This window comes from Furipterus horrens, unplaced genomic scaffold (genome assembly GCF_987537825.1).
Source record: "Furipterus horrens unplaced genomic scaffold, mFurHor1.1.pri manual_scaffold_2, whole genome shotgun sequence".
NCBI classification, from domain to species: Eukaryota; Metazoa; Chordata; class Mammalia; order Chiroptera; family Furipteridae; genus Furipterus; species Furipterus horrens.
In genome coordinates this window covers 45,030,590-45,041,326 of record NW_028327172.1, presented here as the reverse complement: position 1 = coordinate 45,041,326, position 10,737 = coordinate 45,030,590, and the positions used below count along the sequence as shown (strand labels likewise).

At 45.3% G+C, this 10,737-nt stretch overlaps 1 protein-coding gene across 3 annotated transcripts in view; it reads left to right on the top strand.

Annotated features, from left to right (window-relative positions):
* The first annotated feature begins 3,290 nt into the window (after nucleotides 1-3,290).
* ARAP1 (ArfGAP with RhoGAP domain, ankyrin repeat and PH domain 1) overlaps nucleotides 3,291-10,737 on the top strand; it is a 50,253-nt gene continuing 42,806 nt past the window's right edge. For 2 of the 3 annotated variants that reach the window (XM_090265113.1, XM_090265105.1), the window contains exons 1-2: nucleotides 3,291-3,353; nucleotides 9,099-9,650. In XM_090265113.1, the coding sequence (XP_090121239.1) occupies nucleotides 9,142-9,650 (509 nt within the window). In that variant the 5' untranslated portion in view covers nucleotides 3,291-3,353; nucleotides 9,099-9,141. Of the gene's footprint in view, nucleotides 3,354-5,917; nucleotides 5,935-9,098; nucleotides 9,651-10,737 lie in introns of those variants that run through there. The other variant, XM_090265109.1, reaches the window with a different exon arrangement.

Below are 10,737 nucleotides of genomic sequence, written 5' to 3'. Positions count from 1 at the left end.
GTGTATTTTTAAAATATATATTTTATTGATTTTGCTATTACAGCTGTCCCAACTTTTTTCCCTTTGCCCCCTTCCACCTGGCAACCCCATTCCCTCCAGCAATCCCCTCACTTAGTTCCTGTCCATGGCTCATGGATATAAGTTCTCCATTACCTATACTGTTCTTAACATCCCTCTGTCTATTTTGTACCTACCAATTTCTACTTCTTAATTCCTGCACCTTTCCCCCTATTCTCCCCCTACCTCCCCCAACTGATAGCCCTCCAAATAAATGATCTCTGTATCTATGATTCTGTGTCTGTTTTGCTTGTTTGCTTAGTTTGTTATTTGGATTAAAGTATTGATAGTTGTGAATTTATTACTATTTTAATGTTCATCATTTTGATCTTCTTTTTCTTATATAATTCCCTTTAGCATTTCATGTAATAATGGCTTGGTGACGGTGAACTCCTTTAGTTTTACCTTGTCTGGGAAGCACTTTATCAGCCCTTCCATTCTAAATGACAGCTTTGCTGGATAGAGTAACCTTGGTTGTAGGTCCTTGCTTTTCATTACTTTCAATACTTCTTGCCAGTCCCTTCTAGCCTGTAATTTTTCTTTTGAGAAATCAACTGACAGGCTTATAGGAACTCATTTGTAGGTAACTCTCTGCTTTTCTCTTGCTGCTTTTAAGATTCTCTCTTTATCTTTAACCTTTGGCATTGTAATTATGATATATCTTGGCGTGGTCCTCTTTGGGTGCATCTTGTTTGGGACTCTGTGCTTCCTATACTTGAATGTCTATTTTCTTTGCCAAGTTAGGTAAGTTTTCTTTCATTATCTTTTTTCAAATAAGTTTTCAATTTCTTGCTCTCCCTCTTCACCTTCTGGCACACCTATGATTTGAATGTTGGTCCGTTTAAAGATGTCCCTGAGGTTCCTAAGGCTTGCCTCATTTTTTTAAAATTCTTTTTCCTTCCTGCAGTTCTGATTAAAATGCTTTTTCCTTCCTTGTGTTCCAAATTGTTGATTTGATTCTCAGCTTCATTCACCCCACTGTTGGTTCCCCATAGATTTTTCTGTATTTCACTTAATGCAACCTTTATTTCTGCCTGGGTCTTTTTTATGCTGTTGAAGTACCCAATAAGTTCCTGGAGCATCCTGATAACCAGTGTTTTGATCTCTGCATCTGATAGGTTGCTTATCTCCATTTCATTTAGTTCTTTTTCTGGAGTTTTGTTCTTTTCTTTCATTTGGGCCACATTTCTTTGTCTCCTCAATTTGGCAGCCTCCCTGTGTTTGTTTCTGTGTATCAGGTAGAACTGTTTTGACTTCCTGTCTTAGTATAGCATGGCCTATTGTAGAAAAGGCACCTGTTAGTTGTATGGGGTAGAGCCTTAGGTAATTGCCTGGGTGGGGCAACCTATGTTACTGCTCTGTTGCTCTGTTTGGGGGAGGGCTCTGATAGGGGACAGTGCTGCTGCCCGGCCTTTGGAATATTGCCTGGGAGGAAGCTGTCTCCCGGCACTCTCCCTCTTGCCAGTCACTTCACTGTCTTCCCGTAAGCCACTGGTGCCCTTCCGGCTATTGCCCTGGTGCTCAATCCCAGATGGGATCAGTCTGCGTGAGTCCTAAGTCTGTTGTGGGCCCTTTAAGAGGAGTCTCTTGAGAATCTCAAAGTTTCTTTCCTGCCCCAACCACCCACTGGTTTTTACAGCCAGCAATTATAGGGATTTATCTTCCTGGCACTGGAACCCTGGGCTGGGTGGTCTGGTCTGGGGCTTGGATCCCTCGCTCCCAAGGTATCCCTTTAGATTTTTATCTACCACACATGGATGTGGGATTGCCCGTTCCGGTCTCTAAGCCTCTCCGGGTCTCTCCACACATCTCCACCCCTTCTACTTGTCTGGATGAATGTGGCTTCTTTAAATCCTTGGTTGTCGGACTTCCACACAGCTTACATTTCCGACAATTCTGGGTGATACTTATTTTGTAGTCTAGTTGTATTTTTTGCTATAGTTGTGCGAGGAGGCGAGGTGTGTTTACCTATGCCTACATCTTGATGGATGTCTCCAGTGTGTATTTTATACAGCACACTTTGTTCTGCAGGTCTGTACTATATTTGAGCTGCCCCTTTCTTAGCTGTGTGACTTTGGGCAACTTATTTAATCTCTTTGTGCCTCAGTTTCTTTATCTTGAAGGTATGAGGTATGTATCTCATAGAGTTACTGTGAGAATTAAATAAATTGATAAAAAGTGCTTAGGTACATGGCATACAGCAAGGACTATTTATGTTGTCTATTTTTAAAATCATTTGAGTAGCATTGCCATTTTTTGCCAACTTTTTCTGAAGTACTAATAAAATTCATTTTTAAAAACTCACTTTTGAAACATATCCCTATTTTAGCTCCATCCTAAGAAATAATTGTTGAGCCTACTTGAGATAAATTTACCGACTAGTAAATTAAAAAGCCATAGTGCAGAGCCTAGCAGTTTGCCACTGACCCTACCCTAGTGGCAGGAAAGGTGGCTCTGCCCAAGACCTGCCCATTCCACCCCTTCCCAAACAGAGCATCTGAGCTTGCTTGTGGCAGTGGCGTGCTTACTGGGATGGCTGGTTCTCTTCTCTTGGCTGGGAACACCTCTTTTGATCCCCACCCATGTTTAGGAACACCCCCCTAGGGATGTCATGCCCCTGCCTCAGTTGCAGCCCCTCTATTCTCACTCTACCCCCTGGCTCCCAGGCTTAGTGGAGAGGGTTCTGCCTCCTTGGGTCTCCCAAGGGTCCGCCACCTCTCTCTGACAGGCTCTGTGTTGTGGGGGGGGAATGCCTCAGTCACGGAGCTGCCTGTATCTCCTTCCCAGTGTCTTCCCTGAGGGGTGTGCAGCCTCCTGGCCAGGCCAGTGGTTTCTATCACAGCCCACCCTACACATCCCGGCTGTTGGTCCTGGGGGAGGGTAGGGGAATGAGGAGTCTTGACTCCTTTTACCACAGGCTTGTACCTCTGGGTAGGTCTGTCTGTCTGTCTGCCTCCTCACCCCCGAAACGAAGGCCCCAGCTTCCACTAGGCTCCCTGAGCCCTCCCCTTCTCTTCCCTCCTTCCCCTGCCCTCTTCCCCATCTCTCACTTTCTTTCCTCCCTCTCCTTTCCCCCATGCCTCTCTCCCTTCCTCCTCTGCCTTCTTCCCTCCATCCTCCTTTCCCCTCCCCTCCTCCCTCCTCTTTCTCCTGGCATTTCTCTGTTCCAGGTGGCCGTGCCTCATGGACTTTCCCCTCTACTCCTGTCCTTGCAGCTTCCACCTCAAGCCAAGATGAGCTGCTGTTTGGAGTAGCTGCTCGCTCTGGGAGGACCAGCGCCCTGGGCAGCCCAGCAGGTGAGTTGGGAGATGGGCAGAGGGAGGAGCTGGGTGTGGCAGGCAAGTCCCAAAATTGAGGTGGGGGATAGGCTTCATGCAGGCAAGACCTGAGGGCCCATTTCCCATTTTGAAAACTGAGGTTGAGAGGCAGAGAGAGGGGTGAGGCCCAGAGACTTTGAGGAGAGCCTCCCAGGAGGGCTTTGAAGGATGGCTGAGGCAGGGATGGACCAGCTGACTGGGGGGGCGGTGAGTGTGTGTGTGTGTGTGTGTGTGTGTGTGTGTGTGTGTGTGTGTGTGTATCTGCTTATTTTTTTTCCTTCTGTGCCTGGTGAGTTACCGTCTCTCTCTCTCATTCCATATGATCACATTGTCTTTTAAACTGTATTTCTATTTTTGAAAAATGGTACAAAATGAAAGAAATAGGATGTAGTGAAAGGTAACCTTCCCTCTCTTGCCCTCCCAGCTACCAGTACTCACTCCTTCCCCAAAGGCAGTTTCTTCTAAACCCATCGGAGGTGTTTTGTGTATATGTGTGCTGTTTCTATGTTTTCTTTTTCTTCTAAAATTAAATGTATTGAGGTAACATTTGTTAACTGTATAATTAATTTATAATTATATAAATTTTAGGTATACAACATTATATTTTGATATCTGTATACTCTGTTACATGCTTACTGCCCAAAGTCTAGTTTCTTTCTGTTACTTTATATTTGACCCCCTTTACCCAGTTCCTCCCCACCCCTTCTCCTCTGGTAACCACCATATTGTTTTCTGTATCGATGAGTTTGTTTTTGTTTGTTTTGTAGTTCATTTGTTGCTTATTTTATATTTCACATATGAGTGAAATTGTGCAATCTTTGTCCTTTTTTGTCTGACTTTTTTGTACTTAGCATAATACTCGCAAGATCCATCCATGTTGTTTCAAATTGCAATATTTCATACTTTTTATGACCATTAGTGGACATACAGGTTGATTCCATGTCTTGGCTATTGTGAATAATGCTGCAGTGAACATAGGGGTATCTATGTCTTTACGAATAAGTGTTTCCATATTTTCGGGTAAATACCCAGAAGAGGAATTGCTGGGTCATATGGTAGTCTTATTTTTAATTTTTTGAGGAACCTCCATGCTTTTTTCTATGGTGGCTGCACCAATTTACATTCCTACGAGCAGTGTACATGTATGAGGGTTCCCTTTTCTTCACATATTCTTCAACACTTGTTATTTCTTGTCTTTTTGATAATAGTTATTCAAACAGGTGAGAGGTGATATCACATTATGGTTTTGATTTGCATTTCCCTGATAACTAGCGATGTTGAACATTTTTTCATTTCTTTTTTCTTTTTCTTTTTTTTTTTTAAGATTTTATTTTATTTATTTATTTTTTTAGAGAGAGGGAAGGGAGAGAGAGAGAGAAGGAGAGAAACATCAATGAATGGCTGCTTCTCACACACCCCCAACTGGGGACTTGGCCCGCAACCCAGGCATGTGCCCTAACTGAGAATCATACCTCTCTCTGCGCTGCGCTTTCTTTTTCTTTACTAGATGTTTACATCATAAAACACTTTTCAGCATCTTGCTTTTTCACTTACTGATAAATCTTTAGTATTATTTTACATCCACTTTATTAAAAAAAATTTTTTTTTTTAATACTTTATTTATTTTTAGAGAGATGGGAAGAGAGGGAGAAAGACAGGGAGAGGAAACATTGATCAGTTACCGCTCGCACACCCCACAGCCAGGGACCTGGACCGCAACCTAGCCCTGACCAGGAATTAAACTGACGACCTTTCGACCTTTTGGTTTGTGGGAGCACATCCAACCTCCTAAGTCAGGGCTACATGTACTTTAGACTTTGCTGGTGGGTAATTTTAGTTGGGACTTGTAGTTTAACTCTGGAAAAACTGATGGCTTTATAATGTTGAGAGCTGGCTTGTCTGAGGCATCCAATGTATTTCTGTTTGTATCTTCCTTTGGGTGTCTCATTAACCTTTTAAAAAATATTCACATAGTTCAACATTTAGCTGATACAAAAAGATGTGGAGTGGAAAAGCTCCCCCACCAGTCAGAGGTGGGTTGCCAGGGAGAGTCCTGGGAAGTGTGGGTCTGTAGTTATGTGTTTTTGTAAATTTTTACAAAAGTAAGGTTTTGGTTTTTTTAATAAAAAGAATTTTTAATGGAGATATAATTGACACATAACATTATATTAGGTTCAGGCATTATAACAATGATTTGAGATATATATAAATTATAAGTAAGATATTTTGCATTTTTTTTCTTAAGACAACATCTGAGTTGTATAAGCTTCAGGCCCAGGGAGTCTGGCTTTGCATTTGTTCCTTCCTGTCCTCTTGGCCCTCATTTTTCTTCCTCAGAGGCAGCCAGCATCACCTTGTCTCCTGTGTATATTTTCAGAGATATTTTATGCATCTACCTGTACGTAGATGCATACTGCTCTATCCTCTCCCTTTTGCTTTTCCCCACCTAAAAGGCAAAATGTTATATATACTGTTTTGTACCTTTCTTTAGTGACTTGACAACAACATATTTTGGAGGAGGTCCCTAATTCTGTACAGCTGCTCAGTATTCTGTATGACGGTACTGTAATTTAGTTAACTGTTCTCTGATTTATGGATGTTTTGGTTATTTCCATCCTCTTGTTATTTTACACAGCATTATAGCCATAACCCCGTCTATAAATGTCATTTTGAATATGTGCCAGAAGCTTTTGGGATTTCTATACCTGTTGTGGCCTTGCCCTTTCCAGAGACCTTCTGGCTGGCCAGTGAGAGAAGGGCCTCACCCAGCCCCACTGAGTGCGGGCAGTGTAGTTCTTCCCTTCTGTTTAAGAACCATTTCTGTTTTCCTCTCTGAATTTCTCTATTCATATCCTCTGCCCACTTTTCTTTTAGGTTATTGACCTGTTTCTTATTTTTAGGTGCTTTTCAGTTTTCAGGAAGCTTCTTCCTATGTTATCCCCTGGTTTGTCGTTTATCTTTTGGCTTTGCTTATGGTGTTTTTTACCATGCAGGAATGTTTGATTTTTATGCAGTTGAATTTTTCACTTATTTCTTTATCCTCCTAGGTCTGTGTCATTTCCAAAAGGCTTTTGTCTCTGAGAACCTTTTACGGTTCTACTTTTTATAACCAAATCTTTGATCCTTCTGTAATGTATCCTCTTGTAAGTTATAAAGTACAGGTTCAACTTAGTTTCTTTCTAGATTGCTCCACAGGCATCCCAACAACTTAATAATCCATCTAGTTTGAATTCCTTTTATTATATACTAAATTCTTATATGTATTTGGGTTTATTTTTTAATGATCTGTTCTGTTTAATTGATCTGTCCAGGTGCTGGTAACATGTACAGTCACACTTATCCCTCGGTATCCATGAGGAGTGGGGTTCCAGAACCCCGTGATACTAACATCCATGGATGCTCAAGTCTCTTATTTAAAATGGTGTAGAGCAATGCATACAGTCAGTCCTCTGCATCTGCAGACTCGCAACTGTGGATCAAAAATACAGATAGCCAACTGTAGTGTTTTAATTACCACTGCTTTATATGTTTTAATAGCCCTGGCTGGTTTAGCTCAGTGGATTGAGCGTCGGCCTGCGAGCTAAGTGTCGCTGGTTCGATCTTCCAGTCAGGGTACATCAGAGAAGGAAAACTCTGACTCCAAAAAACCTCCGGTGCCTTGCGGCATACCTCTTCAGGGGAAAGGCTAAGGGAGTAAACCCCGACAGAAAATCCGGAGCCGGAGTCCCTAAGGCGGTTTGACGTTGTAGTCAATACCGGCAACTCCTGCGGCGCACCTGAACCCAAGCTGTATCGACTCCGTCTTTCCCTTGGACCCTTCAGCTGCGAAGAGAGGGGGGGTCTGCTGCATGGGCAACAGCAGACCCTCCATATTACCCTGCCCAGGCTCTGTAGCTTCAGCGTCATCGCAAGATGTCGATTCAACACGGGAGGAGACAGATACCATGTCACTCCCGAGTCGGACTGCACAGCCATTCTCGGCGATGCAGATAGACTCTTAAGAAGCTACACCATCTCTCGAGACGGACGGCTGCCGCCGCCGACGACGACGATATGTTTTAATATGTAGTGAGGCTGATTGTCGCTCTTTACACCTACTTTCCTCTCTCTCACCCCCTGCTTCTACACTTTTCTTGGATCTTCCTGCTTGTTCATTTTTCAACATTGACTTTCAAGACAGCTTGTCTAACTCAAAAAAAAATTTTGTGTGTGTATTTAATAGGATTATGTAGATTTATAAATGAGAGAGAATTGATATCTTTATGCTGCCCTCCGTCCTGGAGCATACCATGTCCTTTCATTTATCTGGGTGTTCTTTTTGCTACTCAGTGACGCTCCAGATTTTCCCTCCTGCAGTTCTTGCACACGTCTCATTAAGTTTATTGGCATTACATTTTGTGATGCTATTGTAAATGAGGTCTTTCATCCTGGTTTTTACCTGGTTATTGCTTATAAGTATTGATTTCTGTTATATTACTTTGAACCCAACTATTTTACTGTATTTTATTGTTTGTAATAGTTTCTCAGTTGAGCTTCTTGGATTTTCCAACTCAAAATTCATATTATCGGTAGCTAATAGATTGTTTATCTCATCCCAATTTTTATATCCTCTTATGTAGTTTTGGTCTCTAGAACTTTCAGAGCAATGTGAATAACAATAATAAAAGTAGTGGTAGGAGGGAAATGGATATCATTGTCTCATTCTTGACTTTAACAGAAGCTTTTCTACTGTTTTTTCACTAAGCACAATGGTGGTTTTGGTTTAAGGAAGTATCAGTCTTATTTTTATTGTTTATAAGTACACTGGGTGTTGAGTTTTATCGTATGCCTCTTCTCTGTCTGTGGAGGTGATCAGATGACTGTTCCCTTTGGATGTGATCAGATGACTGTTCCCTTTGGATCTGTTCATCATCTTCTCTTGACGTCATCTATTTCTTGGCTCTTGCCAGGCCAGGAGCCCTTGAGTGCAGGAATGGGACCTGAGTCCCCATTGCTGAGTGCAAGGCCCTTTTGAATGAACAAATGAATGAGTGGGCTTTCCCAGACATTACTCTTTTTCTTCCTTGGTAGTGGGAGGGGTTACTCACTCATAGGGCCAGGACCCCAGAGGCTATGTGATGCTGGGTTGACTCGGCTCCTGGAGCATTCTACTTCCTCCAAGGCCATGCAGATGGGGTAAGGCTCTACCCCTAGATTAGGCCTCCTGGGGGACCAGCAGTGGTATTTCTCAATCCCATCTATGCTTGCTAAGCCCCTGTACCTGGCCCTCAGCTGGAAATTGGTATCTCAGAAGGAATTGATCCCTTGCCTGGGGCTTGCAGGAGGCAGAAGGATGTGTGTGTGTGTGTGTGTGTGTGTGTGTGCGCGCGCGCGCATGCCAGATACCCCCATTGGCCAGCCTCGAAGCATGGCTGAGGTTGTGGGTAGGGGGTGAGGGGTGGTACCAACTCTGGAGGTCCCAGAGAGCCTCCTAGAGGAGACAGGAACTGAGTGCTAGGCAGCCACAAGGGTAGGGGGTGGCTGGTTTCAGGCAGAGGGAAAAGCCTATGTGTTCAGACACCTGGCAGTACCTGGTCTTGCCTGGCACATGGGACACAGGGGAGAAAGCTCAAGGACAAAGCTTGACCCCATGGCATGGGAAAGCCACAGAAGGAGGCTGGTTGGGGAACTGCACCTGGGCAGCCATGCCACTGCCTCTGACCTGTGCCCATCTGTCTATTCCAGGTCTGCACAGAGCCCTGCTGGCTGGCTTTTGCTCCCGGGAACCATGGCAGAGGCTGGGGATGCAGCACTGTCGGTGGCTGAGTGGCTGCAGGCACTGCACCTGGAGCAGTACATTGGGCTCTTTGAGCAGCACGGACTGCTGCGGGCCACAGAGTGCCAAGGCCTCAGCGATGCTCGCCTGGTGGACATGGGCGTGCTACTGCCTGGGCACCGCCGTCGCATCCTGGCTGGCCTGCTCCGTGCCCATGCGCCCCCGCCCTTGGCCCCCCGCCCCACCCCACGGCCGGTGCCCATGAAACGTCATATCTTCCGCTCACTGCCTGCACCCACCACTCCATCTGAGCCACTGCCCACAGCTGGAGAGGATGAGGGACCACCCACTGTCCCACCCATCCCTCCTCGGAGGAGCTGCCTTCCTCCTATCTGCTTCTCTGCCCCGTCTACAGCCGCCTCAAACCCTGTGCTGCCACCGCTGCCTGCCAAACGGCATTTGCCAGAGCTAAGTGTTCCACCTGTGCCCCCTCGTACTGGGTCCCCCCGTCCACCCGTGAGGTGAGTGGATGCCATCCAGGGTGGGAGGTACACAAGCAGAGGATCCTAGAGGATGGAAGGGGAGTTTGTGGCTTTTGGCACTAGAAAGAAAGGCACTTCAGTGGAGGGAACAGCATGTGCAAAGCTCAGAAGTAGAAAGCACCTACTGGGTTACTCTGGGCAGACAGTGTGGCTGAACTGTTGGGTGAATAAGGGTGAGGCTCGTGGGTGGTGCTGGTGGGATCTGCTGTGAAGCCCAGGTGGGCAGCCTGGAAGGTGCTAAGAAGAATGATCTGATGAAAGCTCAGTGCTAAAAGAATGATTCTGGCTGCTGATGAGGTTGATGGGAGAGGAGTCTGGGAGACAGGGAGGCACAGGGCCAAGTGAGGGGCCCCCCACTCAGGCTGTGTGAGAGAAGTACGCAGATTGGAGTGAGGTGTTGTTTCTAGAGTGGACAGGACTTAAGGACAGCCAGGGTGAGTGAACATGGCATGGGAAGCTGCAGTAGTATCCACGTTTCCATCTTGGGTGGACAGTGGTGCCATCACTGATCTGAAGACCCAGAGACATAAGTTAGTGTGGGAACAAGTCTAGAGTTCTGGTTGGGACCTGGTATGTATGAAACACTGGGTGATCAGGGTACGTTCTGTAATCGGGGGGTAACATGTGAAGGAAACAGGGAGCCTCAGATGATGAGCTTGTGGGGGATCAGGGAGTGCCCAGGGTCTGGTGCTTGTGCTCTGTCTTTCCCCTTTACACTGCTCCTGCCACATGTCACCAAATCCTAGGGATGCTTCTCTGGCCTCATCCTACTGGCCCTCCTCCTCGAACTGTTTTCTCCTCTCCTGGCTCCTAGTGTTTCTTGTTTTCTTGAGTTTCCTATTTCTGTGGACATTCCATTTAAAGTTCCTTCACATGTGCCCTCCCTTTCTGCCTTTGCTGAGGTGCCCAGCCAGGAGGGAGCATTTCCATCTGGGTAGGGCTGGATATGTGTTCAGGGGAATAATGGAGATTTATTGCAGCACTCAGACCTAGTCAGCCTAATCTGGGAAGACTTCTTGGAGAAGGAGGAGATATGCAGAGAGAGGTCTCCTGGCCCCTATATTAT